General features: G+C 40.2%; 1 protein-coding gene across 1 annotated transcript in view; it reads left to right on the top strand.

Annotated features, from left to right (window-relative positions):
- Positions 1 to 25,790, top strand: part of MYO3B (myosin IIIB) — a 372,706-nt gene that overhangs the window by 232,795 nt on the left and 114,121 nt on the right. Inside the window, exons 23-26 of the mRNA XM_068543930.1 lie at positions 150 to 227; positions 2,410 to 2,615; positions 23,433 to 23,544; positions 24,475 to 24,637. Coding sequence (XP_068400031.1) covers positions 150 to 227; positions 2,410 to 2,615; positions 23,433 to 23,544; positions 24,475 to 24,637 — 559 coding nt within the window. The remainder of the gene's footprint in view (positions 1 to 149; positions 228 to 2,409; positions 2,616 to 23,432; positions 23,545 to 24,474; positions 24,638 to 25,790) is intronic.

Raw genomic sequence — 25,790 nt, 5'->3', positions numbered from 1 at the left:
TTTAGATGTCTTTAAACTCCTCCCCCATGGTATGTACAGTTGTGTCCTAAACATCAAGGCCCCTCAGATATTTGACCAAATAACCTTTCAGATTTGGGGAAAATACATTGTCTGTATCCTCAAACCACTTGCCTCTGCCTGTGTTCCAGGTGGACACTCTGGAGGTGATACGGCATCCGGAAGAAACCACCAACATGAAGGGGCAGACCATGGCTTCTTACTTCCGGGTATGGAGTCTTCTTGATCTCTATTCTGCCTGTTTCCAGAAAGGACTTGCCAACCCTTCCCACAAGAGGCCCAGATCCCACAGAGTCACTGAAATAAGAGCAGAGCTCAAGAGTCAGTTAAGAAAGGTGGTGGTGTAGGGAGAGGAAAATTACAACGGGGTGCCCCCTCTGAGTACAGTGTTCTCTGAACTCAGAAAGACCAGATGAGCCCTCACGTGTCTACAGAGGCCCTCTCCGCCACTGGCACATAGCCCTGTCCATTGAATGTCCTGATCCTGTTAGCATTTCAGCTGCTTCTTGGCCTTAAAACTACTGGAGTCAGCCACTTTTCCAGCATATTTACTGAGAAGTAAAGTAGTTAATACAATTCCAGAAAGTGGTTTATCAAGTTCATGAGAGGCTATGTCTTAGCTTCGACTTTCTTTTCCTGGATTGAATTGACCCATTGCAAGACCCATTTGCCTGAGCCCAATTATTTCCCATCTCTGTTACCGCAATTCCTCATGTTTCATCTGGTGAAATGACGCCTTTGAGTAAAAACGTCGTCTCTAGAGGGACTCTGTCAAATGCACATTAGATAGGAAAGATAAGGCACTGTCACTTTGTACTAATTTGAACAGATTTGTTTATCTTCAAATTATGAAGCATTGGGGTTGGAAGTCCCTTTTAGATCATTGACTACTGGGAGCTGAGGTCCAGGCAGCTTCACGATGGACATGCTGTTAAGCCAAAGACAGAACTGCTGAACTCAGGGACAACGAAATAAGGTTGTAAGGTGGGGTTGGCCCCAGGAAGGGGTTTGGCAGGAATGGTAAGTCAGTGGATCATGAGCTGGAGTTGCCAGGCAGGCTGAAGGGTAGGGCCTGGGAGCCAGCACCATGCAAAGAAGGTTCCACCAAAAGCTAGCAGGTTCAAGAAAGATGTAAAGCTAAGAAGTCTGACTTATCCAGCTGTGCTTTAGAGGCAGACTAGAATTGGCCTCAGGGGATGGATTGTAAGGGCCTAGAGGACTTTGGGTCTAGCACTCCATCTGTGCAGTGATCCCTTCTCCAACAGGTGGGTTTTCAGCCCCTGCTTCGTCCCTCATGGTTGGACATTTCTAATTGCCACTTATTTCTTATCTGAGACCTACCCTGATCATGTCCCTTTAGTGGCTTGACTATATCCTCCTAGCATGTGTGTGTGTGCGTGTGTGTGCGTGTGTGTGTGTGTGTGTGTGTGTGTGTGTGTGTGTGTGTGTGTGTGTATCCCATGGGATTTGGAGGCTCTGATTGACTCTGTGAGGTCATCCTCAAGATCCTAGAGTCCCTCTTTCAGAAGAAGAAGCCTCTGGCTTACAATTTTCAGAAATATATCCATAACAGCCAGTTGGGTGTCCTCAAAATACTGGTCCCCAAATGCTAAAAAAAGGCACGTTGCCAAGCTAGGTAACCATGTATTGGATTAGTAGGAGGTAGGATTATGCAATAATGGGACTGATGTTACGTGTGGCTTGTAATTGCCCCTGAAGGCATGTCCAAAAGAGGAGCAGCGAGCACCACTCAGCCTTTCCAGGTGCGCTCTCTCTGCGAGAGCCCCATGCCAGACACTCGGTGTATGTTAGTTCATCTTCATTATAATCTGTTTGCCCTCTGATTTTCTTGTTTTCTTTGCCCTCTTTATTTTTCTTGTTTTTCCTCTGCCTTATTAACAATGACATCGGTAAGAGTTGCTTAGACTTTCTGGTGATTGTTAGGTTGAAGAAGCAACTGACCCCTTTCCTGAAAGCTGGACATTTTATGAGACCAGTGCTCTAACCTCTGAGTTAGGGAGCCAAAGCTGGATATTTTAAATTATGGATACAGTTTATGAACATCACCTTGGCATACCAGAGACAAGCTAGTTCTGGTGATGGAGTTACGAGGTAACCTAAGCAAGTTCTTAGACGGCTGAGTTTCTGCCAAATGGGGTATTGCTTGGCACCAGGTGATGTTTAAAGAATACTTTTGAATCTGTGGGCAGTGATAAGTACTCATCAGAACTTATGTTGTTATTTCCTTTTGCTGGATTCTTGTGTAGCCTCAAAGGTTCCATGAGTTGTTTACAAGCCAACAAACTGCCCTGGAGGCCCAGCAGGCCTGTGTCATAATTATCTATTATGTTTGTGGTAACCTCATTTCATGTGTGTTTTTCTCCCTGGTAGTATTCTCTGATGGATCTGCTCTCCAAAATGGTGGTGGGACAGCCCCACTTTGTACGCTGCATCAAGCCCAACGATGACCGAGAGGCACTGAAGTTCACCCGAGACAGAGTGCGGGCCCAGCTCCGCTCCACAGGCATCCTAGAGACGGTCAGCATCCGCCAGCAGGGTTATTCCCACCGTATCCTCTTCGAAGAGTTTGTGAAAAGGTCAGTCTGGTATCTTGGGAAATACATTATGTTAAACACAGCTCTGCCAAGGCCATTCTGTCCCCTGGGATCACTCCTCCTGCCCACTTGCCTCCAAACACGTAATTGGCTAGTTACCTGCTAGCATTTACTTAGCTTAAGTGTTGTGTTTCTCTTGTGCTCCAACTAAATTATACAGTCATCTGGAGGACAGGTTAAGCTCCCTCCTGATCACATTTGAAAAATAAAAATATCCGTAGATATTTATCTGTTATATATCCTTAGGTTTCAAAATCTCCAGGTATTTAATTGCTATGACAAAAGTATCCCTCCATAAATGGGTCAAGATTCTGGCAAATGTAAATGCACCCAGGCATCCACCCCTCTCCCAGCATCTGGCACGATATAATATGATAGCTAACATCTACATAGCACCTAAACTGTCCCAAATATATAATCTCCTTTGATCCATACAACCGCCCTGTAAGCTAGGCTTTATTATTATCCCCATTTTACAGTTGAGGAAACTGAAGCACAGAAGGAAATTAAGTGATTTTACCAAGATCCCATGCTAGTAAATGGTTGAGCCAAAATTTGAACCCAGGCAGTCTGGCTATAGCAGCCACACTTTTAATCTCCTCGGCCTACTGCATTCAATAAATGTTTATTGCAAAAATTGCTGTAGAGCTTTCTAAACCCAGAAACTGCCTTTACCTAAGAGTGAAATGCTGCTCTTTTCTGAACAGCTGCCATAGGTATGCCTTACACATGCATATGATTACAGGTAGAATTTTCACAAAACTTTCCTTGAAGAAATAAGGAACAAGAATAACAAAAAACCATCTCTGAGGAACACTACTGTCTGAGGATATCCAGAGAGGGAAATTAATATTCATTATAAAATCTGTTTCTTTTTACCACCATTCTGAAACTTATGCCCAAGGTCATTTTTCCATTTTTTCCTCAGGGAAGAATGGATCCTAATATGGCAGGTCGCTTCATCAGGCCTTCCCAATGCCACTAAATTCCATGGAGACAAAAGGGCAAAAAAAAGTTCCTTGCAATGAGAGCTTTTAAATTAAAAATAAGAACGAAATGGCTTTTTAAAATGAAGTGTCTTTGAGCCTCTTTTTCCCTCTTAAATTTGGAGGTAGAACAAACAAACAAAAAAAGATTATTTTAGCTCATGAATGTGACTAGTCAAATATTTTTAGCCACTAAGTGTTGAATACATAAAAATATTTAAGAAAACAGGTCAAATGCTAAACAGATTGGTACTTCTTTGTTCGTAATCAGAAAGCCAGTAGGCAAGCATGAACAAGAGTTTCAAAATGTCAGTAAATCTGAGGGTATCAAAGATTTCTGAGCCAGCAAGTTAATTGGTATTTTGATCCTTTTGAGCAACTTAACAACAAAATGGATGAGTTAGCAGTTTCCCCCCTTGATGTTATTCAACAAATAGGTGCGCCTCTTATCTTCCTGTTCAGGAGTGCTGTTTTGTAAACTCTTAGCAGGAAATATGCAGACAAAACAATCAAAGGCAGGGCTTATCAGGTGGTGGTAAATAAAAGATAAAGACTTGGTTAATGTTACTCTTTACCTTTTTGTATTTTCTGGCACTCAGGACTGAAGCCTGACGTGCACACCTGAAAGGCAGTGTTTTGAGGATTATGTTGTCGGGTTCCCAAATGCAGAAGGACTTCCCCAAGTCACCCAAGTCTGCAGACATGGCCAAACCTAAAACATTTCTTTGCCCCATCATCCTTGAATTTTCTGGCAAAATGACTTAGAAGTGCCCTTCCTATTTTCCATTCATGGAGCCTTCAGAGAAAGGGTTACTTCCAACACCCTCTCATCAATGGGGCCAGGTGGATTGGAAGCATTCATCTATCTAGTCTCAGGTAGGCATGAGAAGGGCCACCTGACAGTGCTGGGCAGCTGGCTGAAACCTCCTGGAAGTCATGCTGTTGAGACATCACAGAAAATGACTATGAACACTCATTGGCTTTGTGGTCAATGGACTCTGAAGTATGGTCCGGCAGAAGGTCTATACTGGCATACACACATATGACTGCACATATTGGGATGTGTTCTGGCCAATGTCTAAAGGGTAGCACAGCACATTCAGTTCAAAGTCTTATGGTTTGTTTATTAAACTCTTGTAGTAAATAATATAATTTAGTGAGGAGATCGGAGTTCTCATCTCCTCTTGGATATAGTATTTGGCAAGTAACCTAATATTTCTGTAAAAGGTGTTTCATCATCTGCATGATAAGAAGTCGGGAATACACAGAGCCCACATCCTAAAGATTTTCAGAGATTGCATGCAGATTCCAGGGCCTTAGCCTCTGAGTCTTCCAGAAAGGCCCACCTCTCCCAGTTGAGCTCACAGGAGGGAGAACTGCATCTCCCAGGACCCAATTCATAACAGTTGTTAAATCAGTGTCTGTTGAACAAAGTGAAACTCTTACCTCTTCTCCTTCATCAGCAACTTCCATTTCTTCTTATGATGGCATGAGAGCTATGTGCCCTGGTATCGCCTTCATCTTCTTCTCCCTTCTATTTCTCTACTTCCTCTCCTCCAGAAATCTAGGGTCACCTCTGTCTTCTCACTTTCTTCAAACAATTCATCAAAAGTCCTGCCAACTTTACCTGCTAAAGTTTCTCAAAAAGTTTCCCTTGGGAATTTCCCGATCCCTTCTCCCAAGGCTTTATTAATCCCCCATCCCTTCTCCCAAGGCCTTTTAATAATAATAACAATAATAATAATAGCAACAGCTTGAGATATAATTCATATATGATAAAAATCACCCTTTTAAAGTACACAGTTCTAAGGTTTTAGTATATTCACAAGTTGTACAACAATAACCACTATCTAATCTGAACAGCTTTGCATGTGCTTATTGGTCATTTGTATTATTTCCTTTGAAGAAAGGTTTATTCAAATCCTTTACCCACTTAATTATTGATTTTTATATATTCTGGATACTAGCCCATTATCAGATGTATGATTTGCAAATGTTCTCTCTTATTCTGTGGGTTGTCTTTTCAATTTCATGATGGTATCTTTTCGTGAATGAAAGTTTAAAATTTTGATGAAGCCAAATTTTTCTGTGTTTTCTTTTGTTAGTAATGCTTTTGGTGTCATATCTAAGAAACCATGCTTAATCCAAGGTCATGAAGCTTTATTCCTATGTTTTCTTCTAAGACTTTTATAGTTTTAGGTCTTATATTTAGATCAGCGGTCCCTTTTGAATTATCTTATGTACGGTGTGAAGTACAGGTCCAACTTAATTCATTTGTTCATAGATATCAAGCTTTTCCTAGCACTATTTGTTGAAAAGACTATTCTTTCCCCTGTTGAATTGTCTTGGCATCCTTGTTAATAATCAATTGACCATAAATTGGTCATAAGTTATTTCTGACTTCTCAATTCTATCCCATTGATCAATACCTATTCCAAACCTTTTGAGGCTCTTTTGTCCACCCTCTTGACTTAACTTCCTAAATGGACTTCATGCCTGTTCTGTTCTCCAAAGAGCCACAGAGTACAGTTTACCTAAATTTCCCATCCAATCATGTTGCTTCCTTGATTAAAATCCTTAATTGAAATGACCATCCAGACCTCACTGGGTGAGCGTCAACCCCTCTGCCTGATATGGGGAGTCTCCCTGTCTGGATCCTGCCCACCTTTCCAGTCTCTTCTTTCTCGTCTTCCCACCTCTCAGTTCACATTCCAGCAAAAACCAAACTACTTAAGATTTCTATGAACACCCCACGTCATTCCATGCTTCCCTGCTTTTGCTCATGTTGGGCTCATGCTTTGGTGCCTGAATCCCCTTCTCCAAGTTTTCAGTCAGCTGACTTAACCTGGCTAACCCCTGCTCATTCCTCAGGACTTTGAACAGGCATTTTCTTCCCTGCAACACCCGCCTTGGCTCTCCCAGGCTGAGTTAGGACCCTCTCTGATGCGCTTTATCAGTAGCGCTTACTACATTAAGGTAGAAACTAGCTGCCGCTCTCTTACCTTAACATTAACCACCTGGGAGGCAGGGATATTTTCCAGCCAACTTTGTATCTGTACTGTCCAGCACTGTCCCTGATACGAATTAGGTGTTTAATAAATACTTATTGAATTGAATCAAACTCTTACTCCTTCCCGTTCATCACTATGTTCTTTTACCATCTCCTGACTGATTCTTTGGTCCTTGCAGTTTTGAAGTGCATGACAAGAATATGGAGCTGGCTTTGTTGAGGTTAAGTTTAATTTGCATTATAAAGTAGGATCTAGATTGTTAGAGCATAAGATTTCAGGTAAGTGATAAGTAGCTCTCTATCAAGAAAAGGTAAGAAACCATAATAAGTTAATAAAAAGTCTCTACCCAGCTTGAAAATGCTATTATTAGAGTTTGATACATTAAAAAGATGACATTTAAACAAACTTTCCTTCCTTCTCTCTACAATACATGCTGATTTTTTTTTTTTCTAGAAGAGACAGACTTCATAGGACAAGGGAGATTCTCTGCTCTGGCTCCTTTCTAGCCTCTTTTCTCATCTTCCCACCTCTTAGCTCACATTCCAGAAAAGAAGGAATCTTTTAGATTAGAGCTCCCTAACATAGCACAACATATGCCCTATTAAGGCAAGAGCCTCTAAAAGCAGGCTGCTTACTTGGTGTATTAGTCAGGAATCTTTTAATAACAAGTGACTGAAACTGAAGTGAATTGAAGCAAAATTTAAAAGGGGATGATATATTGGCTTACATAACTAGGAAGTTCAAAGATATGTCTGGATACAGGACATCAAGCAATTTTACCAAGCCACTGTCTTCTTTTCAGCAGCTTTGCTTTCCCTCTTTTGAGTTTCTTGTCAGCTAGGCAGTTCTTCCTCACATGTTGGCAAAGATGGTCCCTGGAAGCTCCTGTAGGAAGCATCCTAAAGGCTTAGCAACATCAGCAACAAGCAAGTTCCTGAGAGTTCCCATACAAGGAACTCTCTGGTTGTCCCAGCTTGGGTCATGTGCCGGTGCTTATACCAGTAACTGTGCCCAGGGGGATGATTGGCAGGGTCTTTGGTCAAGTGCCAGGGCATGGAGTCAGCCCCATGTGAACCATGGTCTGAGGGGCTCTGTTAAAGGAAGGAGAGGAAGAGAGTGGATAGGCTAAGACCGTAGGCATTCATTACCCCTTATCTGACGAATACATACCCTGGAATCAACTGTAACAGTGCCAAAAGGTCTACCCCAACCCGGGTAGCTAGAGGAGATCTTTAATTTAGAATTTTCTAAGAAGAATAAAAGTTCTGTTGACAATAACAATGTTAACTCTGGAATGAGAACTATATACAGTTTACTAAGTTAACCTAAGCGTAGTTGGCTTTTTGTTTTTTGGGATCTTTGTCTTTTGAACCACCGCTCTACTATACAGCAGGTTTCTGCAAACAGTTTCCAGCTCTACTTCACCAAGGGATTAGAAAAAACTTATAATCTCTTCTGGCCCAATTTGAATTCATCTTCTTGCATTTTTGACACTTTTCTCTTTATCAGTATGGGTCATGATAGCCTTGTCCTATCTAGGACTGTGTTGGATGTCACTTTTCTTTGTCAGGCCTCTATTTGGCCTCTATTTGTACTCTAAGAATAGTCTTCAGTAATTACTTTGCTCAAGAAGGCTGCTTCTTCCCTTTTATACTGCAGAATTCCTGCCATGATTTAATACTCCCTTAGCAAAGCCTTCTTTCTATTTCAATTTATACTCTAAGAGAGAAGACCCATAAAACTCCTCACTGAGGACATCTCCAGAGTTGACCAACTGACTTTCTTGGATTCTAGAGCAATCCTTTGAGATCCACATACTTTTGCCAGCGGATTGTCTGGAGCAACTCTAGACATCCAGACATTTTTGGAGTCGACCTTTGTTTTCAAGTCTTTCATATTGGGACTTTGACCGTTGACTTCTTACTTATTTTTGTATCTCTGGCATCTTGTATGGTATGGTGTCTGGCCCATGGTGTATGTTTAGTATTTCTCAAATGAGGGAATCTATCAATTAGGAATGCATTTGACTGTGAATAACAAACAATAAATATTTTTAGTGGCTTAACCCAGAGTTTCTCAGTCTCAGCACTGCTGACATTTTGGACCAGGTACTTCTTTGTTGTGGAAAGCTATCCCTGTGCCTTGTAGGATGTACAGCAGCATCCCTGGCTTCTACCTTTTAAGATGCGAATAGCAACACCCCCCCCACCCGAAATTGTGACAATAAATATTGTCTCCAGATATTGGCAAATGTCCCCTGGGGAGCAAAATTGCCCAAACTGAGGACCATTGCCAAATAGATTTGTTGGTTTGTTTGTTTCTCACAAAAAGAAATTGAGAGGTAAGCTATTTTTAATGTTATATTAGCTGTTCAATGATGTTATCAGGGGCCTGCGTATCTTCTGACCTCCTTTCATTTCTTTTTACCATCTTTAGTGTGTATGGGTTAGCTTATAGTCTCATGGTTACAAGGTAGCTGCTACCTCTCCAGGCATTATGTCTGCATTCAAGGCAGGAAGAAAGGGAAGGGGCAGGATGAATAGCTAAGTCAGCTACATTTGCCCAGCTTTTATTAGGAAAGAAAAGATTTTCCCAGAAACCATTTCACATAACCTCTCACTGGCCTGGACTGAGTCACATGACCATTCCTAGCTACAAAGAGGGGCTTAGAAAGTGGGGAACAGGTCTGGGGCTGGGTGCATTGTGACCCAAAGAAAAACTGGTGTTCAGTTAGCTAGGAAGAAGTGGGAATGGTAATGGGAGAGGCACTGATTATGCTTGTCACAGAAAAGAAATCTAATGTTTATTAATTGAATGAAGGAGTGACTGAACGACTAAGGGGCTGAATGAACTTGAATAAATACTTTCAGTTCCTCACAACCCACTCATTTCTTACTCCTTGCCAACAGCTTCTTCCTCAGGATTATAGTTTAAGAATTAAAAAGTGCAGAAGTGCCTGAGTGGAAGCAGGCAAGATATTGAGGACCCTTTAATCCCATTGCCATGGAAAGATGTGTTTGCAGTTTTAAGCATGGAACAAATTCTTTTAGCTCTTGCAAAGTGAACTGAATGTCATCAGTTATCACTGGGAAAACTTTATCTATAAGGACGGGGTCCCTGCTATTCTCTTACAGAGCCCCAGGGTTAGTACTGGCTCACAGAACAGGAGGTGAGAGAAAAATCAGCATCACAGAAGAATCCAGACATCTCAAGAAAGACTGAAATCCAAATTTCAATTTTCAAAAAATAAAGCTGCTACTTTCTTCTCTGGGTAGTGAGCAGTGAGTAAGGAAACACAAATCCTCCAGCAGCTAGGATGGCGATGCCATGCCTTATCTCTCCCAGGACATCCCTGGGTTTTTTTTCTTTTCACCTATAACCACACAGGTGAGAGCCTGACATAAAATAGATCTTAATGTGCTATTTAGATAAGTTACTATATCTGCAGCTAAGTGAACAGAGTCCTCAGTTCCCTGCAAATTGATTTACGTGGTTGCGAGAGACATGTAAGAGATAATACTTAGGGAGGATAATGGACAGCTTCAGCATTGTGAGTAAAATATATTGCATGCTTATGTGAACAGTCTCTGCATTTAGCTTCTAGGGGCAGCAGTTGAGTGGTGGCATTCTCTGGGAGGAATCTCTAACAACTGCTGTTCTTGTATACTGTCATTCCTACCCTTTTGTTGTTGTTGTTTTGAGAGAGTGAGCTGCTCACCGCTCCCCAACTGTGTGTGCGTTGATGCCTTTTGTGTAGGTGAGACCTTGGATGACTTCTTTTCTCCCTTAACTCTTATATTACCATTGTTATAACTTTGGTTAGTGCAATAAACAAAAAGCATTCTAAAACTACCTTTTAAGATATCATTGAAAAACTCTAAGAGATGGCCTGGTCCAACTTTCCCATTTCACAGATGAGAAGACTGAGGCCAGAGGGATGATGTAGCTTTGCCAAGGTCCCATCTCTAAGGAGGTGACAGTATCAGTAACTCTCCAGGTTACTATGGACTGAAGAGAATTTCTGTGACCACCTCTCTCCATTCTTAGGGTGCAGTATGGATTCAACTTGGCCTGGCCTGACCTGAAGATCCCTCCCAACTTGCCTATAGATGATTCACAACCCCAAAACTTATTCTTTTAAGACCCTCCCTTTCTCACAGAGCCCACACTGCTGACAGCTGTTTCTTATCTATTCAAGTATCAGAAAAATCATTTTTGTAGCTGATAGCTCTGCAGATTGAGACTGAAATCTATAGTGGTGATTTGAAAAGTGGATACAAGAGGTAATATCAATCACACTACTCTCCAAAGATACTGAGTAGCAGCAGTAATAAGCCCAGGCTGTCTTTCCCAATTTCCTTAATGTCTGCTCTGTGGGCAGCCTCATGAGCTAATTCAGTTATAGGGAGGAATCCATGTAGTAAAGAAACACAGGGAACAGTGGCCATGCTATGGAAACAGTATGTGAAGAAATAATAAAGGAAAACACGAAGAAAGATGCTATGAAGATGTTAGACAGTATCAGTGCAGTTGAGAAGACTGCCACCCTGGACTTTTGAATTGGCTGCCCGGCTTATTCTATGAAAATCAGTAGATGAATTAAAACTCTTATGTCCCTGCTTGGAGATTCCTTAAACAAATTTCAGTGGGACTAGCTTCAGTGGGACTGGTTGGATAATAACAATGAAGCAACAGAAAGAAGACAGAATGAAGAAAATAATGGACAAAAAAGAGAAAAGGTGGAAGAGGAGGAGAATGCGAGGAAACCTCCTGGCACAGAGATGGCAAATGGGCGCCACTTTGCTCTCCAGCCCCAGCTGCAGACCTGGCTCCTCAGTCAAGGCACATTTCCTCCAGAGCCCAGATGGGGCTTTGGAATTCCCTCCAATATGGTGCTCTAAGAAACCACTGCCCAGTCCATCAGCTGACCCACAGTTGACCTCTTAGTCATTCCTGTTCTAGCATGTTCTATTCACTTTACAGTGCATATCTGCCCAACCCTGAAAACCATGGTTTAGGGATGACTCAGAGGAAAAATTGCTAGCTGCTTTTTCATAGACGTTTGGGTTGGGGAAGAGAAAAATAAATTTTTGTCAAAGAAAGGAAGAGAAGAAAGGAGAGAGGAGCATTTATTGACCATCTGCTTAAGGCAGGCTTCTTGTTAGTGCTTTACATATACATCTCACTTACTACTGGTACTAGCCCCCCAAATAGATAAAATTATTCCACTTTTGCAAATGAGGAAACTGGTTAAAGTCACACAGGTAGTCTGTAGTAGAGTCAGGATATGAAATGAGAGTCAATCTGATTTCATAGCCCATCCTCAAAATACATAAATGACACAGTTGAACACATCCAAATATTCATTGCAAAACAATCTGTAGAATTCAGGCAGAAAAAAATACATTCCTAATTTTACTAGTTGTGAAATAGAATGATCAGTTTAAAGCTTAACTTTCTATTACAAATTAATTTGTGAATAAACTCAGCCTCAATCTCTAATTCTGTTTTTCTTCTTTAGAAAGTCTCCCATTTAGAGCATATGAGGAGGCAGCAACAGCATCAGAAACATTTATTAAGCGCCTATTGTGTGCGCCAAGTGCTGTAGTGAGCACTACGGAATTAGAATTTACAATCTCAGGACTTCCGCAATCTAATAGCATAGATCAACGTGACTTTTTATCCCAAGGTCCAAATTTGAAGAGTCTTCTTAAGGATATAACGGATATAATGACTTTTTTTTTTTTTTTTTGGTAGCAGATGGTGGCCAGCTGTTCTGTCTTTTTTAAAGGCCAAACATGAAGGGGGAAAAAAAAATAAAAGGCCCTATGGTAAATATGAGAAAGAACTTAGTAAACTAAATCTGGATTTTTATACACACTGAAGGGAAATGGGCAATTGGTGGTAATTATCAAATTATCCAAGCCAAAATAGCTCAGTTCCCTCCATTATCTACATAAGAGAAAATTGTTTATATGGAGTTAATTGTTCAGGTAATTGTCCTGTATTTCGGGTGTCTGAGGAGACAATCTGGGTGGTCACTGATACAGATATAGGGTCCCTCAAGGGATATTTTAAAATAGGGAAAGGATTGCTACTCTTCACCATATGATTGGGGATATTTCTACTTCGATGCAGGAGATATTAATCAAACTAGTATACAGGATTCTTTGACCAGGATTTGGGCCCATCGTAATTAAACCATAACAATTTTTACTTAATGTTTGAAATTAATTTTCAAATTGCAAAAATAATGTATGAATACCATTTTCTCTAAAATTTTAAAATATTATATGTTAGGCTAAAGTCTTTCTTTCTGCTTCCCTAATTCCATTTCCCAGCATCCCCATCATGGCCCCTCTCTAGAGTATCCACTATTATTTTTTGGGTAGTTTTATCCTTTCAGAATACAGACACACACAGGGAGAGAGAGAGAGAGAGATTGAGAAAGGGAAAAACCCCTAAATTTTCAGCTTGAATCACACATTTTATACCGTTTGGCAACTTGCTTTCCTATTTAACAATATGTATTAGAGATAAATCCATGTTGTTCCATAGCTGTAACAGATTCCTTTTAACTCCCTCATTGAAACCTGTGATATTTATTTAGCCATCCCTCTCCTGGTGGATATTTACATTGTGTCCAATTGTTTGCCAGCAAGGCTCAATAAACAATCCTAAATATTAAACATGTGTGAGAATTTCTTGAGGGTAGATTTTGAACAGTTGCCCTTTCCAAGGGAAAGTGATGTGCTCCAGAAAGTCATTTGGACCTAACAAAGAAAAAGGATGACAGAGAGACATGGGAGCCAGTTTCTTTCCTGAGATAGACTGGATCACTGTAGACAAGTCACTTCACTTCTGTGGGATTCTGTTTGTCTAAGACAGTGGTTTTTCAACTATCTCACACATGAGACTATCCTGGAGGGCTAATCTGTTCAAACACAGATTGCTGAGCCCTACCCTCAGAGTCTCTGATTCAGTAGGGAGGTGTCTGTGCAAGTTTCCAGGTGATGCTGCTGTAGGAGACTTCCAACTTACCCAAATGTAATAACAATCACCCAAGATTTGTGATAGTAACGGTACTGGGTTAATGATAAACATCAGTTTTAAAATCACAGAAGTAATTATTTAGGCCAAGGGACATGTCAACATGGCATCTTTGTTGGAAGGAATCTTAAAGGGTCATCCAATTCAACTACCTAGCTAAAACTAGAATTTCTTTGGCAACATGCTTGACCTTGTCAGTCTGATTCCTATTGAACAGCTCTGAGTCTAAGAATTTACTCTCTGGCTCCTGAGGCAGCTCATTCCATGTTTCAGATGTTTGATCACAGCCAAGTCCTTCCTAACCTTGAGCAAAACCAACCTTCAGAAACTCCTATACATTCATCCCAGTTCTACCCTCTGGGCTTCAGACAACAAATCAGCTTCCTTCTCCACTTGATGGCAGTCAGCTATTATGTTCCCCTCAGTCAGTGGTTCTCAGACTCTACAGTGCATCAAAATCACCATAGGAGCTTGTTAAAATATAGATTCTTGAGCCCTGACCACAGAGATTCTGATTCTCTATCTGGAGTGTGACCCAGGAATCCACATCTTTTATGAAATCTCCAGGTGGATCTGATGTAGGTGGTCTGCACATGACAGTTTAAGAGACTAACTATGTTCAGGACACACTACTCCAAAGTATGACACCTTGGCATATTGAATATTTCAGACTGAAGGAATTTGAGAAATGACGTGTGTAGGAAGGACTTGCTGACCTTCCATGAAGCAGGCCATAAAACTGTCCTGTGTGAGATTTTTCTCTCACCACAGTTAGTCAGAGTTTGGATTTTTCTCACTCTTTCCCGGATCTATAGTTCTTCCTTGTTACTTTGTAGCAGTTTGAGAGTCTTACGCATCACCTTCCCCTGGAACCCAAAGGAACTTCAAGCTGTGACTAGACTTCCAAGGGACTCACTCATCAGAGTTTAACCCAACCTGAACCCTGGAGTCTCCTCAGATGTCCATCGAAGAAAATTCCCAGGAAGTTCCAGCTGCCTCTCAGCCTGTCTCTGAAGTGTTAATAAAGAACCTTCGTAACTTGACTCTCAACCCTAGTACCAAATCCCCTTCCCTTCTACCAGAATATCCACCTCAACAGGGTGGCCAGAGACTTGGTGAAGGCATACCCTATAGGAGGAGAGGAGTGAGGACATTGTTAACTGCTTGGGAAGAAAGGATAGAAAGGATGATTCAAGTTATTAAATACCACTGCGGCAACCAATTTCCTCTGACTCAAAGAGAACCTTGGCAGAAGGAAGTTGAGACTTAGTCAAACATGGAAAGATTTAGATGTAGCTGTCATTATTGCCTGTATCATAGAGCTCCTTCTGAGGATACTATCACGGAGAATAATTATGACACAGAGTCGATTGAGCCATAAACTTTATTCTTGTACTGTTTTTTTCTTGCTAATAATTTTAGGATCATTATGAAGCAGCTTGGGAAAGCTACTCTACTCTAGGAGAGACTGTGTACTAAATGAAGTTTTATTTAATAAACAAATGAGTAGAGTGGGGATGAAAAGTCAATTTAATTTAGAAAGTGATGAATGGGAACAGCATGGTTATATCAGAGCCCTAAAACTGTACAGAAGGAACGATCCATCCTAAAGGAAGTTATTTGCTTAAGGTTGTTTTTTTTTTTTTTAAAAAGGAAAATAAAAATGTATAATTAACCTTTTTTAAAAGTCTCACTATTGACTTAGGTTTGTGCACATCTCCATTTAGAGGTTATGGATGTTTTGCATGTGTTTGAGTGCAAAACTCAAACTGGAGGGATGAATCAAAGCAGAGCTCGTTCATTATAGGTTGGGATTTCAAAAACATCTTTAAAGGAGGCAGATCCTTCCCAAACAACATAAAAATGCAGGAGGAGAATAACTAAGATAAGAGGCACAAATTTAAAATGTCAGGCATTACAAAAATGTAAGCAATCTCCAATGCTAATGCAATTTTTACCTAAAATAGATACCTCTTAGTTCTCTCTCTCTTCTTTTCCTTTCCCCTTCCCCTTCCAGGAGTATGGGTAATCATTAGGAAAAAATAGAGGAATTAAATTCATTGTACTGTATATTGTCCATGGTCAGAGGACATCATTGTCAGAAGACTTTGCTGAAAACAAAAGGGAAGTTCAGCCACATCTAATTAAGGAAATGCAAATTAAAACCACAATTAAATACCATTTTACACCTATTTTGGCAGTAATCGGTGTGTCTGACAATTCCTAGGGTTGCCATGGATAGAGGGCAGCAGGACTCTCATACTCCACTGGTGAGGCTATAAATTGGTGTGGTCACTTTGGAAAACAGCTTGACTTTCTTGGTAAACTCTGACATGAACATATTACACTAACCAGTATTTCCACTTCAAAGGTTATAAGTAGAAGAGTGGCAGTATTTCTGAGCACACTAGACTTTTAGACTGCTTGGTAGCACCGGGTCTACCTAAGTGTGAGGACTTCCTGCTTCCACCTGCCCATGTGTTTGTGCTCCTTTGGGTCAAACCTCCATAGCCTGAATTTTTCAATTTCTTTCTTTCTCTTGTTTAAAGGTAATTTTCAGAAGAAGGTAAAATCATGACTTACATACAGATGTAAAGATGCATGTGTTTAAAGAATTTATTTTATTCACATGATATGAGGGAACCAAGCAGATGTAATAATTGGTTCAAAGGAAAAGTCAAACTAACAGAGGCTTATATGAAGTAAAGGAATGTTGAGATGAATTGTGAATAGAGACAAAACTGATTTTTCCACAGTGGAGAGGAAGTCAATTAAAATCATCACCAGAATGGACAGAATTTATGTATCTATCAGTTACCTGCAATTTAGAAAGAGTTGCAAAATAGCTCAAAGAAGGTGAATGGGGCTAGAATCTGATAACCCTGGAGGGTACGCTAAAGACAATGTCTGTTGTTTTCCATTGAAACACCAACACCTTACTGATACACTAGTGCAAGTAGAGTATTGTTTGGATCTCTCACACATGTGTCAAGGAGGCCCTGACAGCTGATGTTCAGATGTAGGAAATCAACACTTCTCCTAAGTCAAAAGCCCAATATTCCAGATCACTGTAGACACTCCAGTTAGCTGGAAATTGCTGGAGGATCAAAGGTACCTGTTAGAGAGTCAAAGATACTACCCAGTATATACAATACATCAGGTGTATACACTAAGAGCTAAGAGTAGACGTAGGTTTGATGTGTGTAAAGAGGCCTGAATTTGGGATTAGAAGACCTGGGGAAGTCTTAGCTCTTCTTACTAAGTTTGTGACCTTGAGCCAGTTGCTCTGGCTCTCTGGCTTTCTCTCAGGCTTTCTCCTCTAAACGAAGTAAGAATTTTTATTGATGACTCTAAATTCCCTTCAGGATCCAAATGTTTATTAGATGAGCCAGCTAATCCCCTGCACAGATGGCCCTGCAACAATGCCCAGGCACAGAGAGTTTTGACACAGGACAGGGAAGATCTGTTTGTGAAAACATGAGGAGGAACAGCTGGATTTGGATGTCCTGGACCCCCAGTGTACAGTACACAAACCCAACATCTGTGGGAAACTTGGGAAGTTCAGTGACAAAGGGAGAAGTGAGAGAGAGGAAAGGAAGTTATTAAAAAACAACCTTCTACCAACTCATGGTTTTGCACAAGACTTGCCTCTACCATTAGTGACATTGTAAGAAGTTTATCACCAGGGTTGGCTCTGTCTTTACTCTGTGCTTAAATAACAGCAAAAGGGAACTGGAACTGTATTAGGGTTCTCCAGAGAAATGGACCAATAGGATGTGTGTGTGTGTGTGTGTGTGTGTGTCTGTGTCTGTGTGTGTGTGTATGTATTTATATATACAGATATAGGTATAGATGTAGATCTCTCTCTCTCTCTCTCTTTCGCTCTCTCTCGCTCTCAGAGAAATTGATTTATTTTAAGGAATTGGCTCATGTGATCGTGGAGGCTGGCAAGTCAGAAATCTGCAGGGCAGGCTGTGAGACTGGAAATTCCAGCAAGAGTTGATGTTGTAGTCTTGTGTCCAAAGGCAGTGTGGTGATAAAATTCCTTTCTTTTCAGGGACCGTAGACTTTTCTCTTAAGGCTTTCAACTGCTTGGTTGAAGCTCACTGCATTATGGAGGGTAACCTGCTTTACTCAAATATTAACGATATTAATTCTTCTGACCCAGAAACGTAGTATCTCTCTCCATCTGTTTAGGTCTTCTTTCATTTTTCTTAACCAATGTTTTATAATTTTCAGTGCACAGGTCTTGCGTATTTATTGTCAGATTTATCCCTATGTATTTCACATTTTTAAATGTTATAAATGATATTGTTTTTTCAATTTCAATTTTCAATTGTTTGTTGCTAGTATATAGAAATACAATAATTTTTGTATATTGATCTTTAACCTACAGTATTACTAAATTCACTTATTAGTTCTGGTAGGGGTATTTTTTGTTTTGTAGATTTCATTGGCTTTTCTATGTATACAATTGTGTTGTCTTCAAATTAAGACAATTCTACTTATTCTATTCTTATGTAGATGCTTTTTATTTCTTTCTCTTGTTTGCACTGGCTAGAACCTCTTCAATGTTGAATAGAAGTGGTGATAGTACGCCTACATGACTTGTTCCTAAGCTTAGGGGGATAGCATTCAGTCTTCCACCATTGAATATAGTGTTAGCTGTAGGTTCGTCATAGATAGTTTATTTTTTCAGATTGAGGAAATTCCCTTTTAGTATGAGCTTATTGAAAATTTTTGTGTTTTAAAAAATAGTGTTGGATATTGGATTTTGTCAAATCCTTTTCCTCGTTTATTAAGACAATATGCTTTTTCTCTTCTAGCTTGTTATCATGGCATAAAGTTGTTTGTAATATTCCCTTATACTTTTAATATCCATAGAATCTATAGAATATCACTTATCTCATACCTTTGTTTTCTTTTCTTCCCTTCCTTTCCCTTCCCTTCCCTTCCCTTTCCTTTCTTTCCTTTTCCTGATCTGTATGGCTAGAGGCTTATCAATTTTATTAACCTTCTCAAAGAACAGCTTTTAATTTCATTCATTGTCTCTTTTCTATTTCAATGATTTTTCACTATGATCTTTATTATTTCCTTTCTTCTGCTTACTTTGGGTTTAATTTGCTCTTTTTTTCCTAAGTTATGGTGGAGGTTGAGATCATGTATTTGAGACCATTCTTTTTTTCTATTATAGGTGTTTCATGGTATACATTTCTAAGTACTACTTTAGTTAGCAATCTCCCACAAATTTTGACAGGTAGTGTTTTCATTTTCATTCGATCAAATTTAATTTCTCTTTTGATTTCTTCTTTGTTATATGGGTTATTTAGAAGTCTGTTCATAAATATTTGGGAATTTTCCAGATACCTTCTTGTTAATTTCTAATCTAATTCCACTCTGGTCAGAGAACATACCTTGCGTGACTTGAATATTTTTAATTTATTAAGTCATGTTTTATGGCCCAGAATATGGCCTATTGTGGTAAATGTTTTGTATGTAATTGAAAAGAATATGTATTCTATTATTGTTGGCTGGAATTTTCTATAAATGTCCATTAGGTTAAGTTGGTTGTTCATACCTTCTATATCCTTGATGATTTTTTTTTTTTTTTTGCCTACTTGTTCTATCAATTATTGGAAGAGGGTATTGAATTCTCTGACTATAATTGTGTATTTGTTTATTTCTCTTTGCAGTATTAACACTTTTAGGTTCATGTATTTTCAAGCTTTGTTTTTAAGTGCAAAAATGCTTCAAATTTTTAGGTTCTTCTGATGAATTGACCTCTTTATCACTATGAAATAAACTTCTTTATCCCTGGTAATATATTTTTGCTCTGAAATCTACTTTGTTTGATATTAATATAGCCAGTCCAGTTTTAATTTGACTGGTGTTAGCATGGTATATCTTCTTCTTTTACTTTTAATTTATCTTTATATTGTGCATTTTTTGGTAAGAGTTGATGATCTAGAGAGATTCTTTGTGGTGGTTTAAAGATATGTCCACAAATCACTTGATACTCCTCCCTTTAAGAGGTAGAACTTAAATTCTCTCTCATTATATGCAGTCTGGACTTAGTGACTTGCTTCTAATGAATAGAAGAATATGGAAGAAGTGATGATGTATCACTTCTAAGCCTCGGTCATAAATGGCATTGCAAATTCCTTCTTGCTCTCTCTCTGGGATCCCTTGTTCTGGTGGAAGTCATGTTCTATGTTATGAAGATACTCAAACAGTCCTCTGGAGAGGCCCATGTGCCAAGGAACTGAGAGGCATCCTGACAATAGCCAGTAAGGAACTAAGGCTTTCTACCCTTAGCCTTGTGGCTGCACCATCTTGAAAATAGATCCTCCAGCCTTAGTCAAGCCTTTAGATGACTGCACCCTTGGCCGACATCTTGACTGTAATCTCATGAAAGACCCTGAGCCAGAATTGCCAGATAAGCTGCTCCTAAATTCCTGACCCTCACAAACTATGAGATGATAAATGTCTACTTTTTAGGCCATTAAATTTGTTATGTAGCAGTAGAAAACTAGTATATCCTAGGATCGTACAGATCCCTCCAGTTTATGATTCTAGTGTTTAAATGAAGAAGGATGTGTCTCTAGTTGCCTGTTGCTTTTACTAGCACTTTACAAACCGTTTTGCCTGTTGTATTTTAAAACTCTTCCTTGAAAAGTCTGCATTCCATACAACAAGACATTTTAGGCAGAAAATTAAATAACATTTTGAATAGAGATATTTTTCAACTGGATATTTACTATTTTAATAGCTTATGTGATTTAATAAGATGAGGCCTTACCCAGTCAATGAATGATTACAAAATGAACACACTACCCACATCTACCACCAGATCAAGAACAGAAATGTGTTTTATTAATAAACAATAATGTGGGAATTCCCTGGCAGTCCAGTGGTTAGGACTCCGTGCTTTCACTGCAGTGGGCCTGGGTTCAATCCCTGGTTGGGGAACTAAGATCCCACAAGCCACACAGCATGGCCAAAAAACTAATAGTAATAATAATAATTTTTAAAAAATAATTTTAAAAAAATGATGAGGCCTTGGGAAATTTAACACTTGCCATAGAGTTCTGAAGGAGAGAAGAGCTCTTAGGTCCTTGGAGGGCCAACAGGAGCTATGTGGACCGCTTGGCTTTGTATGCAATGTGTTGTGTCAAGAGCATCTTCCTAAGAAAGAATGTGTATAGCTTTTACCAGATTTTCATAGAGGCTTGCCCCCCACACCAAAAAAAAGAGTTAAGAACCACTTATTTGGTTCCCACTGCCACCTATGAGAATTCAAGTACAGAGAGGTAAGTGACTTACCTACGGTTAGAAACAGAGACTTTCTCATTCTTAACTCAGGGCTCAAACTCCCATCTGAGAGATGAATTCTACCCACCAGAGACAGCTCAGAGCGGAACTGGTCTTTACAATGCTCTCAAGTGCCCAGACCCTCAAGACAAATCTTTACATGTATTATTTTGCTGTTGCATATCTCCTGTTTGTTTAACTCATCAAGCTGCTTCAAGAAGTGGGTGGAATGGATCTTCTCCAAAAGATGTCCCCTTGCTGGCAGATCTTTTATCTTGGTGCCGTTCAATTTTGCCCTTATATTGAAGCACACAGAAGCTCAGCCAAATTCCTCCCCACCCCACACCCCCCGCCATGGTATCTGCTAGAATACAGAATTACTCTGTGGAGGAAACACAGTGTATTTCTCTGACCTGATTCCTGTAAGCATATCACTTACATGTTTCCTCAATATTTTTTGAAACCTTCACATCTTTGCAATAACTGTTTTCCATCTCTTTCTGAACTAAGCCAGATATGAATGTTATCATCATAATAAATTAAAAGATTTGGGTTGAAGAGTCAAAAATCAAAGTTAATTTCTAGTATTTATGTTAGTTCAAGATACATTCTGCTTATTTAGAAATTAGAAATTGCTAAGAAGCATCCATGGTTGCTCAAAAAACAAGTATAAATCCTTGAATGGAGAGCTAGAACATATCTTGCAATCTTCTTATATCTTGCGCAGTGCTGGTGATTCATTAGATTCTCTCTAAATACTTCATCACCAATAGTGTTGAGCAGTCATCCTGAGCAAGCCTGACTGATTAAAGCCAAGGGAGCCCATGTTCTAAATGGCCAGGCCTAAAGGAAAGAGAGTAGGAAGTCTTGGTGTTACCACTGACTTTTACATCTTAAGCTATCTATACTTCAGCTTTCCCAAGACATTCACCCCTATAGATTTGCCATCTATTCCCACCATCCCCATGCACTCTAGGACACAACCTTTTTGCTTTGGTCAAATCCAAATCCAAGAAGCCATGACTGAAACTACAGTCCTGGAGAAACTAGGCTGAAGAAACTAGGCGGAAGAATTGTGCTGATGCCACGAACTGCCCAGACCTAAGCCTGACTCCTGGCTGTCCCTCCTCCCGCTTAGCTCCAGAAGACAGCTGCTGTGAGCAGGTTCCTGGGCTTGGCCAAATGACCTAGCATGGCCCTGGCCACCATTCAGGGGTTCTGAGAGAGCACTGCTCCTCCTCCTCAAAGGTGGAAACAGAGACCCAGAGCCTTGGAATCATTCCCAGCATCTCTGAATGCAAATGTTTTCAGCAAATTCAGCATTCAATCCTAACTTGTAAAACAGTCTTGTAGCACTAAGATAAATTTAAATGGCTCAAGTGTTAATCGGGTGTGTTTATTTTTCCATAAACAGAAAGACGTGGGAATATTTGGCAGGAGGAAAGGACATATTTTATGTTTTGGTGATTTTCTTAAAAAGTAAAAACAACTCTATATTTTAAAGCTATTCTAAAATAACAGATCACCCTTTCTGAGGAATGACAGGAAAATCCTCTGACAAGGAAGTTAAATTTATTTTTAAACTTCCAAGCAGTTGAATTTAATTATAGATGGCAGCAAAGAGCAGAGGAAAGATCCTTAAAAGTTTTTAAAAGAAAAACTAAGGTAAAGTTTTCTAAAGGATAATGTATTCAACATTATATACATATATATGCATAGACATAGACATATATATGGACATACACACACACACACACACACACACACACACACACATATATATTTATGGAGAAGAAAGAAGAAAGAAAAGGAGAGAAAAACCCTTTTGGTGGTGTTCTTTGAATCTACCCAGGAACTCTTTCATCTGGAAGTATGGAAGTTCATTAAAATGAGTAATTCAGGAAGACAAATGTGGTTTTGGTGATTGTTTCAAGAAAACACACCAACTTTTTACCTTGAGAGAGACATGTAGCTTAACAGACAAAATTAGTCGTATTAGGCTATGATCATTTTTGCTATCTACATATTGCTTCAGATGGGATTTTCAAAGCAGAGTCAAATTTTATACAATGAGATGACAAATTATTTTTATAATAGTAATACTAACATTTAAAATGATGACTTTTACTAGGAGAGCTGTCTAAATTTCAGTTTTTTAAAGGATTAGATACTTTGATTTTGCATGCAAAAGATGCCAAGTATGTATTGAATATGAATTACAAAGCAATATTAAAAGGAAAATACACATAGCAGAAAATATGAAAGTAGGGAAGAGCCAATAAGCATGAATTGTATATATTCCACTACCTAGTACACTATTATTGATGCTCAAGAAATATTTGATGTTAAAAAACAAGATATGTCAATAGGCCCAGAGTAATTCTACTATACTGAATCAAATGGTGACTAAAAATGCTTTATTTCACTCTTTTATTTTGTAGGTATTATTATTTGGCATTCAGAGCACATCAAACACCTCTTGCTAGCAAAGAGAGCTGTGTCGCTATCTTGGAAAAGTCCAGATTAGATCACTGGCTGCTGGGAAAGACAAAGGTAGTTCTTTCTTTGTTGTTTAGATTGTCACTCGAGTTGCTCTGCTGTGAACCTTTGTCTCTTATCAGTGATTTGAATAGCTCTGTCAATTGTGTAGCTTAGCAGACAAGACCCCAAACTAACAGTGATTTTTGCTGGTCTTGGGTCAGGAGTCCCAGGACCTCAGGGACCAGAGGAGGAGAGTTTGCCTCCTGTTCTGCATGTCGTGAGAACCATTTAGCATTTCTAGAATGAGATCTTTGAGCTCATTTTTAAATGTCCCTTTTTCAGTGCTGCTTATTCCAGCACCGCAGGCAAATACACAAATCATACGAATGACAATGAGTATCTTTTATAGTTTTGTCCATTTTTAATAGACTCGTGATATTTCCTGCCCACTCTGATTAGTAGTCTCATCATGTCTGGCTTTTCATTCGGGGGAGCATCATGTCCCTGCAGGCTCCCAGGTTTTTATGGTCCGTTCTGAATTGGCCTACAAAGCCAGCCTTCGCCTGAGTGTGGATGGCAACACTGCTGCCCCTCGGCAGAAATAATTAGGTCACTGTGGGTCATCCAGGTCCCAATCCCTCTGAACTTCTGCCGGCCGTGGGTCAGTTTTGTTGGTTAGCACCTCCATCAGAGCTGTGGCGAAAGAGATCAAGCTGAGAAAATGGAACTCATGGCAAAACTGAGGCTGGCCTGGAGAACATTTAGGATCTCCTAAAACCCTGTTAACTTCATCGTCTGTTTATATCAATAGTCCCACATAGGCTCGACCTTAGAAGGGGAATTGTATTTGCTTCCAAGAAGTCCGTAATGTTAGCATAAATCAAGTCACTGTAAACCTTATTTAGATGATGCTTTTAATATTTATGTTAAGAATATGTTGGAGCACAGTGAATTTCTGTTTGGGAGCCCACATGTAATGCTAAAACTGATGTCTCATTTCAGGTTTTTCTCAAGTATTACCATGTTGAGCAGTTAAATTTGCTACTGCGGGAAGTCATAGGCAGAGTGGCTGTGCTGCAGGCCTATGTCAAGGGGTGGCTTGGAGCCAGGAGATACAAAAGAGTCAGAGAGAAGAGAGAGAAGGGGGCCGTTGCCATCCAGTCAGGTAAACGGTCCTGAATCTTGGCATTTCATTAAGTACTTGAGGCCACTCTCCTATTGCTCTTCTCGGTGGTTCCTTCTCCTCCCTCCGTTCCTTCCTTCTTCTTTCCTTTCTTCCTGGCTTCAGCAAATATTTATCGAGTATCTACTGCAGGCCAAGCCTTGTGCTAGGTCCTGGGGATATAGCCCTGAGCAAGACCGCCATGGTCCCTAACCTCCAGGTAAGCAAACAAGCCATCCCTACCTGAGGCAAGGTAGAGGTGGTAGCAGTGGATGGATGTAAAACCCAAATCACACAGACGTGTGCCTCAGCTCCCAGATGAACCACATCATATACACTTCAGGTCCATTACCAGGTTTTCAGCATCAGAATTGCTACTGCTGTGTCCAGGAGGCTTTTCTACCCCAGACAGAGCCTGTAAACCAAGGGAACAAATCACTAGGCTCTGTCATACGCCCAGCCCAGTCAGTGGCTCTTTGCGCACACGTGTGTCATTTGTGGTACAAACAGCATTTGAGCTCCTGTGCTATCTCGAGTGGTTGCGAAAGCCCCAGGTCTTGAACACAGTAGATGACTTCCTTTGTGTTCTCATAACCCAGCATCACTGGGTTATGTCCACTCCGGACTTCATGACCTCACTCAGCGACTGGAGAGCTGTGGTGCTCAGGGCGGGAATGAAAAGGAGAGCCCATCATGCTCCTGGTGGCGGCTCAGTGCCCTGGTTCTCTGTCTGAAGGACTTAACAGCCCGCCCCCTGCCCCCATGTCCCCTTTTTCTTTCTCTTCTTTTCTTCATCCATTTCCCTCCCATGCCTTTTCCCTTCCTGTCACATGCATCCCCTCCTTGAGCACAGTTCTGCACATCGTCCACCCTCACCAGATGTAACTGTGATGCTACTAATCATTATTATTTATTTTTCTCTCCTTCAACTTTCATGTTTATTCCTTCCTCCCAGTAAAAAATATGGAGTGGGTTGGGCTATTGCAGTCCTCTCCCACCCCCCAAGTCCTGAAGGCAGAGCTTCCTCCATGGATTCGAATGACAGGGACCCACCTCACCTGGATAGGGGTCCCGAGTGATTCATGAGTGGAGTCCAGAGGGTTCTGGAAACTTGCTGCCTGAACCAAAATAACTCCTTATCAAGAAGCATCTCGGA

Source organism: Eschrichtius robustus, chromosome 5 (assembly GCF_028021215.1).
Source record: "Eschrichtius robustus isolate mEscRob2 chromosome 5, mEscRob2.pri, whole genome shotgun sequence".
NCBI classification, from domain to species: Eukaryota; Metazoa; Chordata; class Mammalia; order Artiodactyla; family Eschrichtiidae; genus Eschrichtius; species Eschrichtius robustus.
The sequence above is the reverse complement of the archived record's forward strand: the minus strand, read 5'-3'. Positions and strand labels throughout refer to the sequence as shown.